General features: G+C 50.7%; 2 protein-coding genes across 5 annotated transcripts in view; one reads left to right on the top strand and one right to left on the bottom strand.

Annotated features, from left to right (window-relative positions):
• Trmt44 (tRNA methyltransferase 44 homolog) overlaps positions 1-4123 on the bottom strand; it is a 28355-nt gene extending 24232 nt beyond the window's left edge. The window contains exon 1 of the mRNA XM_052736131.1: positions 3602-4123. Coding sequence (XP_052592091.1) covers positions 3602-4100 — 499 coding nt within the window. The 5' untranslated portion in view covers positions 4101-4123. The remainder of the gene's footprint in view (positions 1-3601) is intronic.
• A 5357-nt stretch (positions 4124-9480) lies between these two features.
• Positions 9481-24945, top strand: part of Acox3 (acyl-CoA oxidase 3, pristanoyl) — a 31847-nt gene continuing 16382 nt past the window's right edge. For 2 of the 4 annotated variants that reach the window (XM_052736129.1, XM_052736127.1), the window contains exons 1-9: positions 9482-9617; positions 10254-10417; positions 14232-14387; positions 14740-14973; positions 15325-15399; positions 15815-15904; positions 17399-17542; positions 20224-20312; positions 24518-24614. In XM_052736129.1, the coding sequence (XP_052592089.1) occupies positions 14244-14387; positions 14740-14973; positions 15325-15399; positions 15815-15904; positions 17399-17542; positions 20224-20312; positions 24518-24614 (873 nt within the window). In that variant the 5' untranslated portion in view covers positions 9482-9617; positions 10254-10417; positions 14232-14243. Of the gene's footprint in view, positions 9618-10253; positions 10418-14231; positions 14388-14739; positions 14974-15324; positions 15400-15814; positions 15905-17398; positions 17543-20223; positions 20313-24517; positions 24615-24945 lie in introns of all 4 variants that reach the window. The other 2 variants (XM_052736128.1, XM_052736130.1) reach the window with 2 other exon arrangements.

The following is a 24945-nucleotide window of genomic DNA, read 5'->3' as shown; positions in this document are numbered from 1 at the left end:
CAATCTTGACCCTGACCTAAGTGGCACAGAACATCACCCAACTGTGGTTGATATATTGTGCACCCCAATAAACTTATCTGGGAGTCAGAGAACAGAACAACCATAATATTAAACTGAGAGGTTAGGCAGTGGTAGCACACGCCTTTAATCCTAGCCTTCTGGAGGTAGAGATCCATCCAGATCTCTGTGAGTTCAAGGCCACACTGGAAATAGCCAGGCATGGTGACACACGTCTTTAATCCCAGGAAGTGATGGCAGAAAGCAGAAAGGTATTTAAGGCGTGAGGACCAGGAACTAGAGCTGGTTAAGCTTTTAGGCTTTGAATAGCACAGTTCAGCTGAGATCCATTTGGATGAGGACTCAGAAGCTTCCAGTCTGAGGAAACAGGATCAGCTGAGGAATTGGCAAGGTGAGGTGGCCGTGGCCTGTTCTGCTTCTCTGATCTCCCAGCGTTCACCCCAATACCTGGCTCCGGGTTTGTTTTTATTAATAAGACCTGTTAAGATTCATGTTACACTCAACCATTCCAGGCTGGTTCTGGACAGCAAACATGGTTCCAGGGCCCTCCCACATGAAGGGACACGCATGCATCTTTTCCCGAAAACATAAGCAGAACTATCCCTATGCTGGAGTCACCTGCATTATATACATCTCTGTAGAAACCAAGGTCTGAGGGTATGCAGTTCCTTCTTCAAAATCAATTATGCCTACCTTTGAGATTGAAAAAAAAGACAGCAAATCAAAATGGGGATGAAAATATACCAAAGAATGCAGATTGAAATCCACCTTCATTAGAAGGATCTGGCAAAAGGAAGCAGAAGCTGAGGGGCCTACTGGATGCAAACAGCAGTACAGCAGACTGAGGGGCAGGAAATGATGCTGGGGGTGCTCTACACTGAGGGCGGTCAGAAGTCTTCCCTGGGAACCTTGCTTCTGAGAGGAGCTGAAGGTCAGAGTAAGCTATGGGGTCCCTGGAACAATGGCAAAAGCCTCAGGCTGTGTAAAGGACAGAGGTGAATGGTGAGGACAGGAGAGAAGTCAAAGGGCACCAGGACCAGGATGCAGGCCACAAAGGGCCTCACAGCTGACACAAATGCAGCACTACCGCGAGATGAGAAGTGGGCCACTGTTTTGAATCTGAACCATCTCGTTCAAAACGCACAGTAACTTTGTAATGTAGAATCATTTTGCCACCGGCCAGATTGGCACTCTGCAGCCTTGGCACCCCTGTCATTTGGGACTGGGCAGATCTATTATGGAGCTGACTACTTCTCTGCAGGATGCCCAGCATTATCCCAGGCTCCACTCCCTAGCCCAGCCTGGCACATGATCAAAAATGCCTACAACAGAGCCAGTTAGACTGCTCAGCAGGTAAAGGTGTCTGCTGCACAAGCCTGGAAACCTGAGTTCAATCCTCAGAACCACATAATAATAGTGGAAAGAGAAGAGCGACTCCACAAAGTTGTCCTCTGACCTCCATATGCATGCCAAGGAGATCACACATACACAACAGCAATAAATAAAAGGCTAAACTGTCCACAAGCAACCTGACAGTGACAAACTCCTAGAGAGCAAAACTGTCCCTGGTGGAGACCCTCTGCTGTAGACCAAGAACCTGGAGAGCTATTGTATGCCAGAGGCCTCGTGCTTCACCAACTGGTAACCTTGCTGGCTGTCTACATTAAGATGTCTTTCTTTTTTTGACAAGGTCTCACCATGTAGTTATAGCTATAGCTGGTCTTAAACTCAGAGATCTGCCGCCTGGGTAATGAAGTTAAAGGCGTGAGCCACCACATCCAGTGATTTGTTTCTTTTTGTTTGTTTGTTTTTTAAGATAGAGGTTTGTGTAGTCCAGACTGACCTCAAACTTGCTATGTAGCTGAGCCTGGCTTTGGACTCCTGATCTTTGTGCCTCCACCTCCCAGTGCTGGAATGACAGGCTTGTGTGCCGGATCCATACTGAGAAGTATGTATCATGTACCACCAACCGTTTAAAGCACCTTATAGTGAGCAATTTCATTAAACTATTAGTATTCAGTTTTGCAAATGAAGAAACGGAGGCACAGAGTCATACATCTAAAAATGGGCACATCAGAGTTTTAAAGCCATGCCATGGGGGCCCCATGAAGGTGAATACTGTGATGGGTCTCCCTGCAGGAACCTGAGGAGAAAGCCATCCTAATACTAGCACTGCTGATGGAGGGGTGGTGCCTCTCTGAAAGAAAGGAAGGTAAATTCTGTCTGGCCTCCCTCTACCGAGCAGCCAGCATACTTCCCTTCTCACCACCTCCCACTTAAGCTCGCTCAGTAAAGAGAGTTGGGAGATGAAAAAGAATTAATGCTCTGACATTAATGACAACAGGTGGAAGAACTACGCTCGACCAGAGGGTCCAAGGTCCAGAGCACAGCACTTGGGATGTCTTGGGAAGGCAGAGAGACAGTCAATAGTATGTAGGAAGCAGCAAGCATCTACAGTGACTACAGCCCAAGAGACCCACAGGGGTCTCCCAAAGATGTCCACACCCTAAGGCTCAGTACTCAGGAGTATGTGGTATTATGTGGAACTTGATAGACATTATAAGGGAAAATACTCTGGGCTACCAAACTCAATCCCCTCAGCACCAACTGGCAGTGAACTTTCTCCAGGTGGATGCAGGGTAGGATGTCAGAGATCCATTCAAAGCATGCAAAGGGCCAGGCACTGCTGCAGGCATAAAGATGTAGGGGCAGGCCAAAAGAATCAAAGAGGCCTCTAGGAGCAGAACACTGACCCAGTTCTACAACCCTAAGCACTGGACCCTGACAGCCTGGATGAGCTTGGAGGCCCAGTCTTTCCCAGAGACTCCTGGGAAGAGCCCTGCCAGCCAGCTTGTGGATTTGGACCTTGCAAGAGTCCAGTGCTTAGAAACCAGCAGAGTCCACCAGGATTCTGACCCACAGAGCTTTGAGCAAGGACCAATTTGTCTGACCAGCCATTACATTTGCAGTAATCTGCTACAGAGGTAACTAGAAAGTCAACACACTGTGGGGGTTAAGTTGAAAGCAGGGATCCTCTGACATCTCAAGGCTAGGAATACTCAAAAAGTTCACGTCTGAAGTACAACCACCACTGGGCTGCCATCCATCCAGGCTCAATACTCAGGAATATGTGGTATTCACTAGGCTCAGTCACTGGTCATCTGTCCAGGAACAGCTTCCCCCTCAGCTACCTCTACAGATGCTAAAGTATCCTCCAACACCCAGCCCATCCTTCACCTGTCGCTGAAGCCTTCCAGACCCCCCAGCATCTGCTCAACAATCCCATTCTCTACTAAGGACACACATTCCCACAGATCTCTTAAAGCCATACAATGCCCATGGCCTCTGTACGTTGCAAAGACACAGGACCTACAGCTATGTTAGAGCCTTGTGAATAAATGCATTTCAGACTGGACACGTTAGTACACGTCTTTAATCCAAGCACTTGGGAGGCAGAGGCAGGCAGATCTCTGTGAGTTCAAGACCAGTCTGGTCCACATAGCAAATTCCAGGCCATATATGGCCCTGTCTAAATAAGCAAACGCTTTTCAATCTATTCGTGCTCTTCCCACTACGCTCCCACCTTGCACCACAAGTTCTTTCTTCGGCTCTGTAAGCGGGCAGTGAGGGCTCGCTTTCGGGATGACGGTTCTGAGAACCAGGTCGAGCTTCTGCGGGGCTTCAGGCTGAGAATCCAACGCGGGTCCAGAGAGGAAGGCCAGCATTTCCGGATTGTCGTGGACGAGGCTTTGAGAGACTCGGTCCCACAGAGAGTCCAGGTCAGCTGCGGAGGCGTCGCCTTCGCGGCCCGCTCTAGGTCCTAACCCTGGCTCTCCCTCGGGAGAAGCTTGTCCGGGTTCTCCCGCATCATGCCCCTCCAGCCCGGGTCCCTGTCCCCGCCGCGGTCCTTTCTCCGGCTGGGCGCGGGGCCGGAAAGCGCTCCCGCGGGCCTCCGTGCGGGCGCCGCACAGCCGCTTGTTGGCCACCTGCGGCCTCTCCAGCCACACGGCCACGGCGGCCCAGAAGCCCGTGGGAAGCAGAGCACCAGGGTCGCACAGCCGCACTCTGCCCAGCTCCGCCATCTCTGCGTGCTCGGCGCGCTGAGATGACGCGCCGGCAGCGCGCTGACGTCACGGAGTTAGAGCCGGAAGCCCACTCTGTTTTGTACAGTGGGCGGTACCGTCTGGTGGGGCTCCTGCACCCAGCAGTGACGAGGGCGACGAGAAGCATCGGAGCATCGGCCTCCTTGAACTGAATCTCCAGGGATCCTTTCCAGCTGAACGCTCAGCACTGGCCCTCTGACTTGCTTTCCTGGAGCAGTACATCCATCTTACGCCCCCCAAATAAAATTTGGCCCCATAGGTCCTACCTCTCCCAGGGCAAAGCTAACAGTAACACAGAGAGAAGTATGGGGAGGGCAAACAAGACGTAACAGAGACTCCCAGCAGAAAGCCACACTTATGTGGAGGATTCTACAAGGCTGGGTGACTAGAATTTCGTGATTGTTTAGAATTGGAAGGCAGATCCAAAGCCAGCATTACCTAGAGTGATTATTTGGCCCTTTCATAGCCGTATATTGCCTATCTCGTGTCTGAGCCCAAATCCTTGACTAAAAGTGAAAGCTCTGAAATATATTAACATGGCAGAACATTAGCTTCTGCCAACCCAAAAGCTAAGGCTGTCATCCGAAAACATAAGAAATCGACAGCAGAGGCTTGGCACCTGAGGTCCCCAACAAAGTATTTGTTAAATCCTTTTGGAATGTACAAACTATTTATTAGCTTCCACTGACATGAAGGCTAAGAATGTCATCAGCGATTTCCCCAAATTTTTTAACCCACCTACCTGATCATACGTGCAAGTTTATTTTAAAAATACTTTATGGATTCTGTTACTGTAAAAACGGCATGGAACTCATCACGTTGAAACATGGTATTTAAACCATAGTCACTCATATTTGACTCCAGACTAAGCTATCTCTTAGCCCTTTAAGGTGATAGCTGTGTTTTTGTTGGAGCACACTGAACAGCATGCCTTTTGCTCTGTGGTCCAAAGAGCCAAGCTCTCACCCCTTAACCTCACCTCCCCACCTGTTGGCAACACCCGTATGGGCAAACATTTCACCTTGTTGCTGCTCCTGGGTTTCACGATGACCCTCAGGGAACCAGGCTGATCCATGGAGGCTTTGAAGCAGCCATACAACAATTCCAATTGCTTGCTGCTGAAGCAAATTGAAGCTCCTGAAGGAGACGGTAGAGCAGCAGCCATGACAACCGCAGTGGAGCTGCAGGAGTGGCGGAGTGGAGCTGTGGGGACAGCAGAGGGATGGCAGGAGCTGGCAGTGGGTGAGTAGCAGAGAATTGATGGTGGTAGCAACTGTAACATCAATGAGGACATCATGAAAAACAGCAAAGCATTGCAGTGGCCACAGTCACGACAGTGGTCATAGCAACAGAGGCAGTTGCAAAGTCAGAGGGTAGCTGGGGCAGAAACCAGAACATCAGGAATAAAGAGTGTGTGCAGAGCTGAGGCTGAAGGATGGAAGGCTGTAAAGAGCCAGGAAAAAGCTAAAGGCTGCTTTTCAGAGACTTGAGAGTGAAGGGTCTCAGACACCCTACACCCAGGAGCTGTAACACTAGTGCTAGGAAAGGCGTGGAATTCTGACACTCTAGACCGATATATAAGAGCTGTAACAATTGTCATTGTAGGACTCAGGGTCCCAAGTCCTACACAGATGTAACACTAGAGGGCGCAACTTGTTGCTGCTCATGCCCTGTGCTGCCATAACCTCACTGTTAGCATAAACTAAGGGACACAAAAGCCATCGAAACCAGACAGCCCTTGAAGAACCTTTTGTCTCCTCATGATTTTTATACAGTTAAAGCCAAGGGCCTCAGCCTGATGCGTGGTAATACCAACCTATTCAAGGTCATTAGCTGTGCTGCAACAGCCAAAGATCAACGGTGACCAATGGTAGCTGCAGATGTGGGTGGGACTGAAGAGACAGAGCTAAGCAGACTGTCCCTGAGAAACTGCCAGCTGGCAGAAGAGGCTGACCCACAAGTCAGGATCCATTGAGCCTGGAAAGTAAGGTGAAAGGTGTGTGTGTGTGTGTGTGTGTGTGTGTGTGTGTGTGTGTGTGTGTGTAGAAGGGATGCAAAGACACAGAGAGAAGCTAGTGACTCACTGTGGCTCCCCTAATCTCAAAGGTGCTGAGAGAGAAAACTCAGTGACAAGTAATTTAAAGAGAAATCTGTGCCTTTTCCCAAAGGCCAGACTCCAGAATACCCGACTGTCCAGGTCACGGCGGCTTTCACAATGGGGAACACCAGCTCATGCACATATTTGTTGGTATTGCCAAAAGTAAAGGGCAAAGTTTTCTGGAGGGAATGATTGTTTACAGAAAAGGCTTCACTGGCTTGGGGCTGCTGGTATAAAGCTGGCCATCACTTCTCATTTTAGTTGCTATTAGAATATAAAGTAGTTATTTGTTATTTTGGGGGTTTTGTCTGTCTGTTTTTGAGGTAAGGTCTTTCTGCTACCAAAGTTTCCTAGTAACATAGCAAGGCTAGACAGGGGTCTGAGAACTGCCTGGCCAGGACCAGTGTGGCCATAGTGGTGGTGAGGAATTTTTCTGTCTGCCCTCTGAGGATGCCACTGGCCAGGCAGGCAACACATTCTTTCTTAGATCTTCTTTCTGGGCCACTTATCAGAAAGTACCCAGAAATAAGGAGATTCATGTAAGATGAATTGCTGAATGGTCTTATTAATAAAAAAAACAACCTGGAGCCAGATATTGGGGTGAAACTTGGAAGATCAGAGAAACAGAACAAGCCACAGCCAACCTCACCACACCAACTCCTCAGCCTCCAGAGCGAGACTTCCTGTTTACTCATGCCTTATATACCTTTCTGTGTCCTGCCATATTACCTCCTGGGATTAAAGGCCTGTGTGTTTCCCAAGCAAAGGCATGAGATCTCAAGTGTTGGGATTAAAAGTGTGTGCCACCATGCCTGGCTCTGTCCCTAGTGTGGCCTTGAATTCACAGAGATCTGGATGGATCTCTGCCTCCTGAGTGATAGGATTAATGACAGGGTTAAAGGTGTGTGCCATCACTGCCTGACCTCTGTGTCTAATTTGGTGACTGGCTCTGTTCTCTGATCCCCAGGTAAGTTTTATTGGGGTGCGCAAATAAAATATCACCACAGACCCACTTTGAACTGCCGAGCCAGCTCTCCAGTTCTTCTCCCGTTTTAAAATAAACTGATTCTGTTTCCATTTCTGGCCTTGTGTCCCTGTTGCAACGCTTGGTCCTGAGATACAAGAACTCACTGAACTCAGATCTGTGGTTTGGCACGAAGCATTTGTTTTCTTTTCCTTCTCTTTTGTGCACCTCAACATTTGTGTGTGTGTGCATCTTACACCCACTACTGTACAGGAGTTCACAACTAGAAGAGGGCTGGTGTGGCTGGTCCTGGCAGAGCCTTCACCAGCCATTGTTGGTGCTGAATCCTCACCCCATGTTCTCCACTGAGTGTTGGCCAAAAGCCTAACCATGCTTGCCCTGATAGTCTGGGCTTTCTCAGGGTTCCTATCACTTCTATGTCGAAAGGCATGGCTTTTCACCTCCCTCCTGCCCGCTCAAGTTTGCCTAAAGCATGGCTTATGGGGAGAAGATTGCAGAAATCCAGGTAAACATCCTACACAAACACATCATATATCTTCACCAATGAGCTAATGCCAAATCCTGCAGCAAGCTCTTTTAACAGATGGTTTGTGTGAACTTCCCTTTGGTCACCTGATCATCAGATATGCTATGATTAGTCAGGCCAAGCATGGCCAGATGGCAATGCTCTCCTAGGTCCACAGAAGCGCTCTCTCTCTCTCTCTCTCTCTCTCTCTCTCTCTCTCTCTCTGGGTTTGGTTTTTCGAGACAGGATTTCTCTGTGTAGCTTTGGAGCCTGTCCTGGAACTCACTCTATAGACCATGCTGGCCTTGAACTCACAGAGATCCACCTGCCTCTGCCTCCCGAGTGCTGGGATTAAAGGTATGTGCCACCACCACCCGGCCACAAAAGCTCTTTGACTCCTGAGAGCGTGAGTCTGCTTTAGGTTGACAACCATTGGATTGAATGGTTGTGTTTACAGTAGGCTTTCTCCCTCCATTGGTTTACACTGGGAACATTCACAAAGATTAAACTTCAACATTTGTGTGTGCATCTTACAACCCAGCACTCTTTTGGGCTACCCACTACTGTACAGGAGTTCACAACTAGAAGAGGGCTGGTGTGGCTGGCCCTGGCAGAGCCTTCACCAGCCATGGTTGGTGCTGAATCCTCACCCCATGTTCTCCACTGAGTGTTGCCGTGACTGTTCCCCCATCAGTTTCCTGTGAGTCTTGAACTTATGGGGGTGTGGTAGTGACAGGGAAGGTATGTGGAGAGACAAGTAACCAGAGTGTGGGAGTAAACTTTAACAATGCACAGCCAAGTGCATTGGCACATGCCTGTATTCTCAACACTTGGAAGACAAAGGCAGAAGGGTCAGAATTCAAGGCCATCCTGAGCTACATGGCAAATTTGGTGCCAGCCCAGGCTACATGAGACTGTCTCAAACACCACACCCATAACAGACACAAATGTGCAGCCAACAGAACAAGTGACGAGAAAAGGAGGGGGTGGCATGACAGGTCTGTAGAATGAGATGGAGGCAAAAGTGAGCAACCAGGGAGCAGGGGTGGGGTCTGCTGGCAGGGCTCCTGTAGGTAGACACTGCCAGGTTGCTCTCAGCGGAATCATCCAAAGAGCCATCCCACCTGCAGCCTTGGGGTGGGGTGGGGGGGCTTATCAGGAAGTAGCTAATGAGGCAAGGGCAAAACCCTTTCTTTCCTTTGATGACCTTAGCACTGTCTGCAGCTGAGGAAGGCATGGTCCAGTTCTTCCTCTCACCCCCATCCTGCAGTCTCATTGTCCCTCGGGATCAACACAGAGGTGTCCAATGAGTTAGTTCTCTGTCACACACAGGCTAGGCAGTGTCCAAAGACCCAGGAGGGGACCACAGAGTTGAGAGGAGCTGGAGGACAGGTGGGCAAATGCTACCAAGAGTTCTTGAAGCAAACCAGGTCAGAGCTGAGAGTGACAGACTGATTTATTTACTTGACATGATCTTGTCAGCCAGCCTGGCTTGAAACTCATGATCCTCCTACCTCGGCTTCCCTGGCATTACAAGAAAAGTTCAAAATTACACTCTCAAGGGCAGTTTCTGAGTAAGCCCGAGGGCTCTAACCAGGCCGAGAGCGACCGCGACGAAACCTGTAACTCCAAACCCGGAACCGCATCTGAGCGGAGCCTTCCGAAGCAGCCACATTTCCCTGGCTACGGGTCGGCACCGAATGATGACGTAGCACGAGCCTGCTGCGACTTGGAGCGAAGGAAGGAGAGCGGCTTGGAGGGATGACGTCACGCTCCAGGATGGGTCGAGGGAGGTGGGGCCGACTTCTCCAGCCTGCCCCGCCCTCAGACACCCGGACACTCCTGATCAACAGAGTGCGCAGGACGCCGGGGTGACTAGCACCGGGGACCCCAAGCTGGATCCCGGCGGTGAGGACATGCGGGACCCGGGAGGTTCAGGGAAGGACGGGGGCCTGCTGGAGTTTGCACTCTGCCCGGAGGTCATGCTCTCCAATGAAAGAGCTGACTGCAGCTTTTAGAATCTGCAGGGGGCTCTCTTAAGACAGAATTTGAGCAAAGTTAGCTGTAGATTGAATTTGTTTGTAGTGTTTACGGACTACACTGGGCCTGGGCAGGAAGTACTATTCGTACTTCTCAGGTGCATTGAACTCTGGACTTGAATTCTTAGGAAGTGGACTGCCACTGTACACCCGAGACCTTAATTCTCCCTAACGGTCTCAGTTGTCCAGGCTGGCTTTGAACTCGATTCTCCTGGCCCATGAGTCTTGGCCGTAGTCAGGACAGTAGACTAGTGCATTATGCCCGGTGTGAAACTGAATTTGTAAAGCAGAAACAAGAGGAACAGAGACTAGAAACAGACTGGTGAGGGTGCAGTCACCAGCTACTTTGTTGAAGAGTGAAGCAGAGAGGAATCTCCCAGGCGGCCTAAAAGTTTCAGTCTGATAATGCAACGTGTAATGTTAGTGTTGATTGGGTCTGGTCTGTTGGGGCTGTACATACAGGACTTCAGACCAAAACTAAGGCCTCGTGTTTTATTTTAAATAGAGGGAAAGACTGGAGGAAACTGTGTCAGAACAATGATATCGAAGCTGCCATTTACCCCAGAAAGCATCCCAAGTGCCTGATTTGCATCCCAGGAACCTTCTAGGCAGATATTGTCCTGTGTGCCCACATCCTTGCTTCTGAGAAACAGGTGGTGCAGCAACTCGGTAAGGTTGCTGGACTGGTAAACTGTATCATTGGGATTGGAGCCAAGGCAACCTGGCTCTGCGGGCTGTGTTTGTGACATCTGTACCACAGTGTAGTTGTGTTGGTGACCTCTGGTGGCACGGGACCTCTGGGAGTTGGCGAGGATCTGGGATCTAGAGCAACACATGTTGCTCCTTTGCCACAGATGTTTTTAATTAAGAAATCCACTTTCTCTTGTTGCCTGTGATGGCCTGTATTAGTCAGCGTTCTCTAAAGGAAAATAACTGATCGCATGAATATAAAGGAAGGGGTCTAGCAGGCCCAAGCATGGCAAACATGATGCCAACAGGTTTTGCCTTTCACTATCCTCCCTGTTGTTAAGAAACAAGGTCTATACCCTTATTTGGCCACCTGCTTCCCCTGAGGCTGACCACCAAGATCCAGCTATCAAAGTATTGAAGTCCAGCAATCAAAAGCCCCCTTTTGACTACCCTAATTAACCTGTCCAATCAAAATAAACACCTCATCCTAACACAGGGTTTCCCTTTTACCCTTTATAAACTGCCATTTGCCTATGGGCCACATCCGTATCCTCTCTATCCCTTTCCCCTCTCCCTTGCCCCTTTTCTCCCCTCTCTCTTGTCTCCTATCCCCTGTCTTTGTCCCTCTGGGCAAATAAACCTCCTTTGTGTTGAGAACTTGGTCTTGGTGTGTCCTGTGCCGATGGCAGTCCTTTCAATAGATATTCATATATATATATATATATATATATATATATATATGTAAACTAAATATATAATTTATTAGATTGGCTTACAAGATGTAGCCTAGATAGTATAACAATGGCTGTCTCTGAGATCCAGTAGCTGCTCTAGCCACAAGGCTGGATAGCTCAGCAGTCCCAGTTTGGGGTTGTAGTCCTGGAGGATTCCTGGGGAGCTCCTGGTTTAATCTTTGTTGGAATCCTGAAAAAGCTGGTTCTAGTGCTGGGGAAGGAATGCCTCAGCAACAGGGTAGATGAACTTGCCAGTGAGAGTGAGAGCAAGCAGGCAAAAAGAAGTTTCCTTCCATGTCCCTTTATCTGGGAGGTGCACCAGAAGGGCCTCTCTTGCTTCAGATGATCTGAACAGGAATGACCAGAGGTTTGCGTTTGAGTGGATTGTAGATGCACTCAAGCTGGCAGTCAGGATTAGCCATCACATGCCTTAGCCAAGAATATTTTGTAAAGCTGAGATTACAGAGATTGGCTTCCCCATCATCTTCTGAGAGTTTGATAAGATTACAGAGATTGGCTTCCCCATCATCTTCTGAGAGTTTGATAAGATTACAGAGATTGGCTTCTCCATCATCTTCTGAGAGTTTGATAAGATTGCAGAGATTGGCTTCCCCATCATCTTCTGAGAGTTTGATAAGATTACAGAGATTGGCTACCCCATCATCTTCTGAGAGTTTGATAAGATTACAGAGATTGGCTTCTCCATCATCTTCTGAGAGTTTGATAAAATTACAGAGATTGACTTCTCCATCATCTTCTGAGAGTTTGATAAGATTACAGAGATTGGCTTCCCCATCATCTTCTGAGAGTTTGATAGGTCTAGTTTGTACATGTGGGTCTATGTCATGGCGAGGTAGTGTTTGTGTCTGTGAGAACCTTGTCCTTTCACAAGGAGCTCTCCACAGTTGTTGGAAGGACTGCTGCTCCTCACTGAATTACTGTGGTGTGCTAGGTCAGGAGCCAATGGCAGCATGTGCAAAGGTTGCTTTTCTTCAGTCATGGTCTCATGTAGCCCAGTCTGCCTCAGAAGTGCTGAGATTACAGGTGTACAGCACATTCCTGGTATGGGATGTGTGTGTGTGTGTGTGTGTGTGTGTGTGTGTGTGTGTGTGTGTGTGTGTAATATATCATATATATTTTATGTGTGTGTTCACCTGTGTGTATGTATATACACCATGTGGGTAGGACATCTTTTGGAATGATCTCTGTAACGTGCCATTTACCTATGTTCCAGACTTCTCTGGATTTTAGTATGTGTCTCTTGTTTGGTGGTGTTCTTGTTGATGTATTTCATCTTGTCTAGGTCATTATACTTTATTCCTCCTGGACAATATTTGGTAATCATTCCTATTTTATATAGTTTTGTATTAGGTCAGAACTTTCTTTTTAGACAAAAGCGGGGAGATGTAGTGGGTAGCTGTTCCAGCCTTGACCTTGAAACGCTGCCCCTAGTGTGACAGCAAGTAACTGCCACACTTGCCTATGACCTGCCCCTGGGGCGTGGTCGAGAGGAGACCCCTTAAGACCCAAGGTGTGTACATGTTTTGTTCTCTCTCTCTCTCTCTCTCTCTCTCTCTCTCTCTCTCTCTCTCTCTCTATCCCTTGTGGTCCTGGAGGCTGGACTGTACCTCATCTCACCTGGATCCTGTAACCGACCTCTTCTTGGCTCTAAGCTACCCCAGAAATAAACCTCTCTTGATTACCAGATAAACTCCGTGGAATTGCCTTGTTAATTATAGCGATACTAGAAACCAAATCCATGTCCTCTGCAAGAATAGGAAGCGCTTCTAAACTCTGGGCCGGCCATCTCTCCAGCCCTGGCTTCGTTGTTTTAGCCCGTACATTCCCTTTTAACCTTGTGTCCTTTTCCGCTGTAGCCTATGTGGATAGCTGGTAGTTTTCTCCATGGCCTCTTTCCTCTTACTGTCTCCGTGAGCTAACTCCCACTTCTGTGTTCCTGGAGTGCCTCTGGTTTGTGATGGGTCCTGATGTCCCCTCTGTCTCCTGACCAGGATCTGAGCTTTCTCTTTCCTGGGAGCAGATGGTGGAAGTTTTCGGTCCTGTCAGTCTTTACAGGGACATGGTTTTATCCCTGGACTTACTCTCTTCTCCTCCCCTCGCCTCTCCTTTGGGCTCTTGCTCGTCTTTGACTGTGTTTCCTCCCTTGCAGAGGCCTTGGATTTAGTGGCTCATGTTTCTGTGGGGACCACTTTCTTGGCTCAGAGTTGAGGAGGGTCTTGTAGGACTTGATCTGTGAGGGCAGGTGCTCAGCCATGCTATGTCCCTGCTCTCCCTGCCACATGACTAGCACTGTGATCTCCCCTGGAGTCCAGCCCTGGATCATTTCAACAGTCCTCTCAGTGGATCCCAAAGGTGCTTGGGCCTCCTTGCCTGGATATGACTCTCAGATTCTCATTGGCCAGAGCATAGGTCCTTTGCCTCTATGCCATGATGAATCAGATCTCTGCAAGAGGACCCAGTTTATCCAGAGAATTCCAGAACAGTCCTTTGGTGAAAAGCACCTACCTGCTCTGTGAGTGGGATGCCTAAGTGTTGAGTATAGACCAACAGTACAGACCAACAGGAGTCACAGCTTCTGTGTCCAGTGGCCTATGTCCGAGTGAGCAGGGACATCGTGTGTTGTAAATGGCCAGATTCCAGAGGGGAAGCTCCCTGGCTCTGAGCCTAGTGATCCATGAGGGACTTGAACTTCCTGCTACCCCAAAGACCACAGTGTCCTTAGGCAGGCAGTTGTAACAAGAGAGTGAGCCGCAGGCGGGACTGTCCACAGCTACCTGGCTTGTCACGGCCTGTTTACCTGGCCCTCCTTCCCACCCTTCTGCAGATGGTTCGGCTCGCCTTGTGTCCTCACTGCCTATTCAGGAGGGCGGTCCAGGAGGGGAGTGCTGCCTCACCCTCCCTTCTGGACATCGGTGCCTCCATGCTGATGCTCTGCCTCCTCTGCTGCTGTTGCTTTGGAGCTGCTGGCTTGGCTCTTGTTCTGACATGGTATGGCTGTTCACAGGGGTGTCACGTGGCAGGTTTGGTTCTCTGTGCAGGTTGACAATACCATGGGATCCACCCCAGAAGGAAGAGATGGTGCTTTATGGCCAGACACCCCCAAGGGCCCCCTGAGTGCCTACCGAGCAAGAGCTTCCTTCAGCTCCAAGGAGCTGCTGCTCTTCTGGGATGGCGAAGATGTGCTCCAGTTCAAGGTGAGGTCCGCAGGGAGTCTGGTTGTGTCTTTATTCCCCGACAGAAGTGACATTGAAGTTCTGAAGCCCGGTGGCTTTTCTGGCCCTGAAGCTCTGTAGGATGGGTAGGTCTTGGGACAGTGTGGGTCTGTCTCCTCTGACCCCACGTTGGGCCCCAGGATGCCAGAAGGAAGGAGTGGACAAGATTTTGGAATTCCTGTGTCCTCTCAACTGGGATGGATGCTCTCATCTGGGGGATTCCGGGTCAGACTGGGTCCCAGGCAGCCACGGCCCCGAGAGAAAACAAAGACATAAGAGCACGTGAAACCCCACCTTTGGCCTTCAAGGTGGCACCCTGTCCGCTGTGTTACAGAAAACCATCTTCGAGGCTTTGGAGAATGACCCTCTCTTTGCCCGCTCGTATGGGACCGATCTGCCTCTAGAGAAGCAGCGGGAACTGAACTTCCTTCGTTGCAAGCGGATCTTCGAGTATGGCTTCTTCCACATGGACGACCTGTTGAAGGAACCCCTGAAGATCCCAGCGTTGATTACCTGCCTGGGCATGTACGACTGGTCCCTGGCTAACAAATGTGTCCTCCACATGTTGGTGAGTGTGTGGTAGAGAGCAGGGAACCCATGTCCACCCAGGGCCACACACATCAGGCAGAAACTGCAGCCACATTGGCTCCTAAAATATTCAGGATTTAAGATTCAGTGACAAGACCAGATTTTCAGCTTTCGGTGCAGATTTGTACCCATGGGTTCTTGGATAAAATATATTTATCCAAAATGTACAGTCCCGTAGGGAGAGGTGAGGTGAAGAGTGTGCGGGGTAGGTGTGAGGTGTGCCTGCCCTGAGCCAGAAACAGCAAGACCCCCCCCCACCTCTGCCCCTACCCTACCCCCACCCTCACCCCCACCCCCACTCCCACCCTACCTGAAATGTGTTACATTTCAGGTTTTTGGATCCACAATTTTCAGTTCTGGTTCTGAGCAGCGTTTCAAGTACCTTAAGAAGATCTATAACATGGAGGTGAGTCGCCCATGGTGAGCTGTGAGACCAGTGCCATCACCACACTTAGCCGTGGACAGGCAGGCCACAGGAGAGGCCTGGGAGGCCAGGCCCTGCTTCTCTAAGTGCTCTCAGGCTGGCACTCTTCCTTGCCCACTCTGTCTGGCTGTGGACTTAGCTTTCCTGACCCTGTGGCCTCCTCGGACTATGAAAGTCTTTGCAGCCTATACTAAACACAGGCTGCTGCCGGCAGGTGGGAGTGGTAGCCAATGCAGCAGGATTTCTCGGTCTTGCCATAGTCTGGTTACATAGACTGGAAGAGGTGTGCCTGGGCTCCTGGTTTTAGTCCTCCGGGGATCCTGATGGAAAGATCCCTGCAGGAATACAGACAGGAGCACATCTCTCACCTGGTGTCACTTTGTGCTTTTCTGTTTAGATTTTTGGCTGTTTTGCTCTGACTGAACTGAGTCATGGGAGTAACACCAAGGCCATGCGAACCACAGCTCACTACGATCCTGCCACCCAGGTAGGTTCCAGATTCCCCTGGACCCTGGGTGGGACACATGATATGTTGTGAATGAACAATAATTAATCAAGAGTGTTGGCCCCTTACACACTCTCATTAGAGGTCGATGTCAGATGCCTCTGAGAGCGCCTTGTGCTGAGGCTTGAAGCCTTTACCTTCCATGCTGAGCAGACGGGTATGGGGAGCATAGAGGGCCAGATACTCACGCTTCATGAAGTGTTCCAGAGGACAGTTCTTCCCAACCTCAGCCCTGGGGCCTGCCTTGCCTACATGGTCACAGGCTTTAGGTGGCTGAGCAGCCTGTCTGCCCATTGCTGCCTAGATCTCTGCTCCTTGCCATGTTTCTGGCATCCTTGTGACACCCACGTTGCTGACCACTGGTGGGGCATTGCTGGGCACTGCTCTGTGTGTACGCTGCCTTCTGCAGGGAGACACTGGGGACAGGCCACAACCGGTTCTCCAGGAGCTCCTAGTGTGCAGGGTGGGAGGGACATGGGTCTCAAATGTCGGGGATGGCCGGTGCCGCATGGGGTGTGGAAGCCCCCTTTCTCCACTTGTCTGAGGATTGTGCCCTGCTGCCACCTTCCTTTGTGTGCTATTGGGAGCCTCACCCCTCCCCATTAGCTGGGGTGTGGTAGAGAGGGTCTGCGTGCAGAAAATAAAGGTCAGTGTTCAACGCTTGCTCACTGATTCGCCCACGTGGCTGGCTGGACTCTGGCCTGAGCTGCTGTATGGTGGAAGTGGAACAGATCATACCATGTGCAGCCCTGCCAGGGCAGGGGCAAGTGAGAGAGGGACCGCCATGCAGGCTGTCATACCTGCCAGCACATAGGCCCCCACAGTTCATTGCCTGCTTCTTGACCAAGATTTTCCTCTTGGTCTTTCTGACTCCTTGGCCCTGTCTGTCCCACTGCACTCTGGTGCCTGTGGTTTCTATGGATCTTCTATGGGTGGGAAGCCCGTGCTGACTGGTAGCAGAGGGCCCTGGGGCCATACCTTAGGCTGTAGGGAAACTGCTGACTCAACAGAGCCAGAGACACCCCTGCCAATGACGTGTGGTGGCCCTAGCTCGTGTACAGTTGATGCCTCGCTTGTTCATTCCCAAAGTTCCTTTCAAAGGGACAGTGCTCTCTGCAGGTGCCCATATATTCCAAGTGACAGATGGAAAGCGGGCACCGTTCATTAGCAGTCAGGAGAGGATGTGGCAAGAAAGAAAACAGACCTCTGCTGGCAGAGTGTGGCCAGTGTCAGCCTCCTCGGGCGAGCGCCAGCCAGCAGTTCACTGTGTGAGAGACTGAGTCTCATTTTCCATTTCCCCTGTAAGGTGACCCTGGAAGAAAAATAAAGTCAGCTTGGCCCACACAGGAAATAAAATGTTCAGTCCATTTTCACTGTTGGCTCAGAGGCTTGGAGCATAGGAGTCAGCCTGGTGCAGAGGTAAAGCCATTCTCTGGTCTCAGCTGCTGATTAGAATGCTGCCATCTCCCCTCACAGGAGTTCATCTTACAGTCCCCGGATTTCGAGGCTGCCAAATTTTGGGTAGGCAACATGGGCAAGACAGCGACGCACGCGGTGGTGTTTGCTCAGCTGCACATGCCAGATGGCCAGTGCCACGGGCTGCATTCCTTCCTGGTGCAGGTAAGACCTGGGTGGGGCTGGCCCCAGGTAGACGGTTACCTGCAGCCACAGGCATGGTGATGGTGCTGTCAAGCACAGACTTGTTTGTACCTCTGGGTTTGTGCTGGTACTCGGCTTCCTGCAGCATGCCTCACTTTCAGACCACAGGGCTGCAACGCTGCTCCGTGAGTGTGCTAAAAGCACCCAGCAGGCCTGTCACCATGGCACACATCTGTCATCCCAGCACTCCGGAGGCTGAGGCAGGATTGTGAGTTTGAGGCAAATCTGGCCTGTGTAGAGAAGCTCAGTGACATCTCACCACCCCCCCTCCAGCAGAACGCCTGTACTCAGGGCAGCGTGCCATTCCTCTCCAGCAGAGCCTCTGTGTAGAGGGCACAGCCCAGGCTGCCCTGAAGGGTTGACACTTATCATGGGAAATGGACAGGTGAATTTGCACAATTAATATTTATGAGTTAGGCATGGCCTTAGATTGGAATTCTTTCCAGATGAACTGGAAACTGGCCCTAGTCTTATAATTTTTTTTGTTTGTTTGTTTTGTTTTTGCTTTTTGAGATAGGGTTTCTCTGTGTAGCTTTGGCACCTTTCCTGGAACTCACTTGGTAGCCCAGGCTGGCCTCGAACTCACAGAGATTCGCCTGGCTCCGCCTCCCGAGTGTTGGGATTAAAGGCGTGCGCCACTACCACCTGGCTCATATATTTTTTAAAAGATTTATTTATTTTTAATTTATGTGTCTGTGAGTGCTGTGCACCATGTGCATGCAGTCCCTGTGGAGGCCAGAAGAGGGCGTCAGGTGCCATAGACCTGGAAGTACAGTTGGTTGTGAGCTGTCTGATATGCATGCTGGGACCCAAACCCATGGTCTCTGCCAGAACTGCTGAGCCATCCGCGGCTCCCACTAGTGGGTTTGTTTGTTTCGTTATTTGAAAAAATGCCAACTGTTTCTGCCCTGTTAGTTGCTGCTCCTGTTAGCTTTCTGCTGCTGTGACTAAAGTCCTAACAGGGTAACTTCAGAGGAGGAAAGGGTTAGCCTGCTCAGTTTTTGAAGTGTCGGCCCACGGTCTTCTGGCACTGGCGCTGCTGTGGGCCTGGAGCAGCCCAGGATCCTGGCAGGGGTATGGAGCTGAATAAGCTGTGTCTGGGGACAAAATGAGAAAAAAACAGGAAGCGGCCAGTGTCTCAGTAGCCTCTTCAAGGACACACTCCCAACGGCCTGATTTCTTTTTGCCTTATCCCACCTCCCCACAGCACCATGGGCTGATGACCAAACCATTTACCTCTGGGGACCAGGAGCCAAGCCTTGGTTCTTCCTGGTCATCTCCACTATCTCTCTAATTGTTTGGTTTTTATGGCATTTTTTCAAAAGGTTTCTAAAATGTTTGTGTCTAAATCTTTACTGTAAGATTATAGAAAATTAAAAGCTGCCTTATGGTTGAGTTTTAGCCTTAGTATTATATATATATATATATACGTGTATATATATATATATATATATATATACGTGTATATATATATATATATATATATATATATATATATATGTATGTATTAAAGTTAAATAAAAATCAGATCCACAAACTAAAAGCTAGTGACTTATACAAAGAGCTAAGTTCCACATGCCTAGGTTCAACCAACCCACCCTCCCGCTCTCCCAGTTTTTTCCTTTGGTTCTGGGGTTTGGACCCAAGGTCTCCTACATTCTAAACCCTTAGTGTACCCTGGGCTGTGTTCGCAGACTCCAAGTGTCTTTAGAGCAGGGTGTCCCCACCCCGGTGCTTCCAGCCCTCTGGCCTGAGATGTCCTGTGTTTTCTGGGTGGGTAAGCAGCAGCGGTGGTTGCTCCTTACTACTGCGTGCTGACGATGTCTGTCATCTCGAACAGCAGCATCCCTAGACATTGCCCCATCCCCTGGAGGGGAGAGAAGCAGTGGGGACTCTGCTCTAAGGTTGGCAATCATGCTTCATGGGGAATGAAACCCGTCTTCTTCACGGAGCCCCTAGGTCAGGAGTCTCCAGCCAGTCAGGCCTGCATTCCTGTCGTGTTTAGTGGTCACCCACTGGGGAGGTGAGATTGACATAGCTTGTCCTGACTGTCCTTCCCACAGCACATATGTGCACAGCCATTTTGTCGTTACGCTGGAACCCCACTGCGGGTCCTCTGTCTGAGGCATGACCAGAATATCTCTATGTCCCCTAAACAGTGTGGGCCCTCAACCCGCCCTGTGGCTTGTGTAGTGACACACCGTAGCCGGGACTAAGCCACGAGAGCCACTGGGCTCTAGAGCTGGAGTCAGGAATCAGTGTACTTGTTGACGGCTCAGGAAGTTCTCCCCTACCTTCCTCAGCTGCCGGCTTCCTTCACTGGTCGCCATGTCAGGTCAGCGTCTGCCTCATTACCACACTGCTTCTCTGTGAGTCTGTCCCCTTTTGTAAGGACACTTACCATGGATTTAGGGCCACCCAGGAGTCCAGGTGATCTTGTGTTGAAGTTTCTGCCTTATTATAGCTGCAGAGGTCCATTTTCCACAGAAGGCTCCATCCCCAGACCTGGACATATCACTCTAGGGAACCCAGTGTGACCCAGAGCTGTTCAGAGTCACTCCTGTCGGCGGTCAGCTTGTCTGGACATGCTACCTTGTCTGCTGAAAGACTAACTGGCCATTATTCCCCGTGGCTTTGTACAGATTCGGGACCCGAAGACCCTGCTCCCCATGCCAGGGGTGCTGGTGGGCGACATAGGGAAGAAGCTGGGGCAGAATGGCCTGGATAATGGGTGAGTGCCACGGGCCTCATCAGACACATGCTACCTCCCTGGGGCCCCAGGAATTTTCCTAGGCTGGAGCTGGCTACTGAGAAGTGTGGGCTTCTCAGAGCCCGGCTTGGATATGGTAGACACCAACACTGAACTTCTTTGAGCAACAGCCATGGCCCGCATAGTCTCAATTCCCAGAGGTCCACCTTGCCCTAGCACCCCCTGGGTCAGCTTCTCAGAGTGTGACTCTCCCAGCTCTCGGGTCAGTCTGTGGCTGCCCCCTGCTGCCTGGGGGAAACCTCAGGCTGGCAGCAGGGGTGGGGGTGGGGGTGCCCAACTATGTCGGACCTTCCTTCCTCTGTGAGGTCTCTTGATGGTTGGCCTTAGCTGTTCACTGTGAAGTCTGCTGTGAATATTTGCTTTGAGTCCCTGAGGCAGTAGTTGGCAAAGTGCTGGGCATGTGATGGTCATCGAGGTGCTTTTGACGCCCATCCTAGGGCTGCTCAGAAACAGGGCTGATCTGTAGCAGTGTGCACTGAGCACTTGGATGAGAGTGAAAACCGTGGGTTGGACTGAGCCTGGAAGGACCTTCGCTAACTCCTTAACCAGGCTGAGTCCCCGTGGTCAGTAGGACAGCTGGGTGGTTTGAGGTTTATGGTATCCCAGGTGGAGGAACAGTGGTAAAGCCAGCTCCTGAGGGTTCTCCGTGTCTCTGAGCATCTGTCTTTGAGACCTAGATTGGCGGCGGCAGCTGAGTGGCATCCAACAGGGTAGGGCTCACTGTCATCCATATCATTTCTAGTCCAGCTTCTTTGCCTAGCCCTCAAGGGACCCGCTGAGCAGCCTGGGTTGCCTTCCTGCCTTCTCCTGGGTCAGTGTGAACAGGCTCCACCTGGCTCCAGGATGCCTGGCCCAGTGCACTTAGACCCCTGTCTGTCTATGAGATAACTCATGACTATGGAGGAGGCCAAAACAGGGTATCCCCAAGCACTGTGTCCTGTGCTGTGTTAAGGGTGTTTGCCAACTCAGTTCTGTGTGTATTTGGGTTCTCCTGGACACTCCACTGTCTGCCCATCACCAGAAGGCTAGGGCAAGGCCAGGGGAGGGCTTAGGCCTCCTGAGTCTGCAGGTCAGCAGCAGACAGTGTGGAGGAGGCCAGAAGCACCAGTACCTAGCAGAATAAACTTAAGGAGAAAGATCAGGGCTCAGAAGTCATAGAGCGTCACCTCCTCTGCTGAGGGCTCTGTGTGCAGCCTGGCTAGCCTTGGCTTGTGCTGGTGGTGCATTGTAACATGTAGCCAGTGGTCCCAGGGCCTCTGTCTGCTGTTCCTCCTGGCCTACAGATTAGAGCAGTTAGAGTAACTTTGGAACATAACAGAGAGCTTGTACTTGGCCCCATCACAGCAGCACCTGTTTTTAGAGAATGGGTAGTCTCCTGGGACGCATCTCACAGGCACCAAATCAGACGTTTACAGGAGCCTCAGCATATAGGTGTGGCAAAGTCTCGGTTGAGAGTCACCATGGAGACGCTGCAGGGCAGCCTGAGCATCTGTTCCAGCAAAGCAGGCTAGTCCAGTGGCCTGTTGTGCCCTCTCTGTCATGCTTGGCCATAGGAGAAGCCTCTGGGTCTTTGGAAGAAACTAAAGCAAGCTTCCTGCCTGCACTGACCACAGGCTACCAGCAGAGGACGCTAGAGCTCCAGAACTGAGTGGCTGCTCTGCTGGTCTTAGGCCTCAATTCAATGAGCAGCACTGTAAGTTAGTGCTGCTTTTAAACTGGGGTCCATTTCTAAGTTAACTTTTGTTCTTTCATGAGATTCCCAAACCTGTCGAGACTATCTGGGAATCCAGAGCAGAGTCAGCTGCGTGGGCACTTTCAATCAAACATTCTAAAGACAAGGATCTTTCCAGGAGACACTGAGCCAAACCCTCAAGGTGCTCACAGTAGTTATCATAGTGAGGCTGGGCCTTTGGGCCTGGGGAGTCCTCCCTGAAGAGGCCGAGGAGCCCAGGATGAGGATCTGCTCCAGGTGGGGCTGCGCTGGTGGTTCCCGAGGGGCCTCCAGAGAAGGAAGTTACTGGAATTTGCAGCAGGACACCCAGGGTAGAAGTTATATGATACAAACACTCTACACCCTTCCGACATGCCTGCCACACTCCCACCCTGTGCCCCATGTTATATACATGTCCCGTGTCACTGCCCTGTGCCATCCACACATGCTTACGGCACTCTCCCTAGCCCCCTACTCCATCTTTCCCCATGCCACATGCCTTATGTCACAGAGATATCCTGTGTCACCGTCCTGTTATTCACACACACACGCACGCACGCACGCACACACGCACACACACACATGCACACACACACATACACACACGCACACACACACACGCACACACACACATACACACACGCACACACACACACACCCCTGAGCTGCCTCAGCCCCCCATTCATATACTCCCACGCACACCTACTTGAACCTCCCCGTGCCCTTTATCACACATCCCATACCACACCTATGTGCACATCCCTGTGTCCCACTGTCACCCTCTGCTGTCCACACGTCCCCTGCCCTCTGGAGAACGTAATCGTGGTGTGCCAGTAGCCCTCCAGTTGGACCCATCTGGCCATTTCTGTGGATATAAAAGTGACCCAGAGAACATTTGTGAGATTTGCTCTCTTAAACGAGAGTGGAGACTTCACAAGCATGAGTGTGTTCAGACTCATTCTACCTCTGTGGCAGAAAGGGGGAAGATTTTCCACTCCTTAAAAAGTGCTTTCCGTTGACAACATTGTACTTGAAAAGCATTCCTTGGCTTTCAAGTAAACAGTTGGAGCACCTCGGGCTTGGCACTGAGGCTGGGTTTTCTTAAAAATGGGGCATTGTTTGCGGCCTGCAGGCTGGGCGCGGGCCAGGTGGCTGCCAGACACAGTGCGCTCTGTTAGCTGGGTGTACTGCGCGGAAGTCTGCCACCCCGGGGCTCTACTTAGCTCTGTCCTGTGGGTACTGGGAAGGGCTGCTGTGTCTTCCCGGGACATGGTTTTGTGGGGATGGCTCCTTCACCTTGGAGGATTCCCTCCTACCCCAACACTCCATTCCTTTTCCCTAAGTTCCTGGTAGGGGCCAGGTACTGTAGACTTGTAAGAAAAATATGGCAATTCCAAGAATCTGCTGCAGGAGCATGGCTTCCTGGGGAACAGGGACAACCGAGTGATTACTCTGACTAGGACCACCCACTGGTGTCCTGGAGAGAGGTCTGCCTTGTGATCCTTGCGGGATGGCTGGAAAATGGTGTGAACTTCCTAGAGAAGATGGCAGCTTGCTTCACTCTGAGGGAGACCCAGGGTTCTCGGGCAGAGGCAGGGAGGGCCACAGGTCATTAGAGAGCCTGGCCGGGTGGGAGTGTCACAAACATGGTAGTCTTGAGTAGGGTGTGTCCTTTGTGAAATACTTTGCTTTTGCCTGCTGTTTACTGAGGGCAACTCAGGTGGAGGGGGCTGCCTCAACCAGGGACTAAAGGAAGTCAGATGTGGGTGAGGAGCAGCAGGCTGCCTACCACCGTCACAGATGGTCGCTGGTGACTGATGAGGTCCTCTGTGTGTGCCTAGCGGCTTAGCCGCCGGACACGCTGCTACAGGAACCGCTGAAATTTTCAAGTGTGTTTCATTTTGAAGCTGACATAGATTTGTAACTTTGCACAAGCTTCTTCCTTAAGCCATTGTAAGAACGCCTTGGATTGCCAGTGCCCAGTGTCCCTAGCAACGCCTGTTGGACCCTTTCCCCAGCTGCTCAGGGGAAGCAGATCACTGTTCCCAAGCAGTAGACTGGACTGCAGGTTCTTCCGTTTCATTTAGCATTTTTAAAGCACCATCTGCCGGTTTTCTCTCTCTGTACTGGGGATTCTGGTTTGAGACTGAAGTCTGAGGACCAGTGGTGGCAGTCTTTAGAACCAACTCCAGACCTTCTGTCTGTGGTGTGTGACCTTTGCTGTGCACAGGTGGATAGTGGAGCTTCTCTTTGCCAGTGACATGGGAGCACCTCCATCCTGGGGAATAAAGAGCTGGGCCATGATGGGCCACGCATGGCTCCGTCACACATGCCCCTGGTCTTTGGGGGGGATGTTACCTAAAGCTGCTCTTGGGGAGAAGAGGAAAGGTCAGGAACCATGTTACAGGCTCTTGTAGGACTTGCATGATGGAAGCTCACCTTTTCTCCTGCACAGATTTGCCATGTTCCACAAAGTTCGAATTCCTCGACAGAACCTCCTGGACTGGACTGGGAATGTCACCTCCGAGGGCACTTACAGCACCCCCTTTAAGGTACCAGTGGGCTGTGGGTATCTGTGGACAGAACTTCTCAAGTGTCTTGTCTTTATGTGTTGGCGATCACCCTAGGAGCAGCTGGTCCTAGGTATACCACACATCAAACTCGGTAGGGTTTGGTGCCCTCAGCAGAGAAGGAACTTAGCCACAGTGTTGGTGGGCAGGGGTGACCTGGATCTGGCAGCATTTTCTGGCTATGCCTGGGTATCCATGTCTGCTTGGGTAGGGGGCTACTCTCCCAGAGCATCTAGATGGAAGCTGTCTTGGTTACTATTGCTGTGATAAGACACTATGACCAAGACAACTTATAAAGAAGGGTTTAATTTGG

The sequence above is a fragment of the Peromyscus californicus genome, unplaced genomic scaffold (genome assembly GCF_007827085.1).
Source record: "Peromyscus californicus insignis strain IS unplaced genomic scaffold, ASM782708v3 Scaffold_13__1_contigs__length_99412109, whole genome shotgun sequence".
Classification (NCBI taxonomy): Eukaryota; Metazoa; Chordata; class Mammalia; order Rodentia; family Cricetidae; genus Peromyscus; species Peromyscus californicus.
The sequence above is the reverse complement of the archived record's forward strand: the minus strand, read 5'-3'. Positions and strand labels throughout refer to the sequence as shown.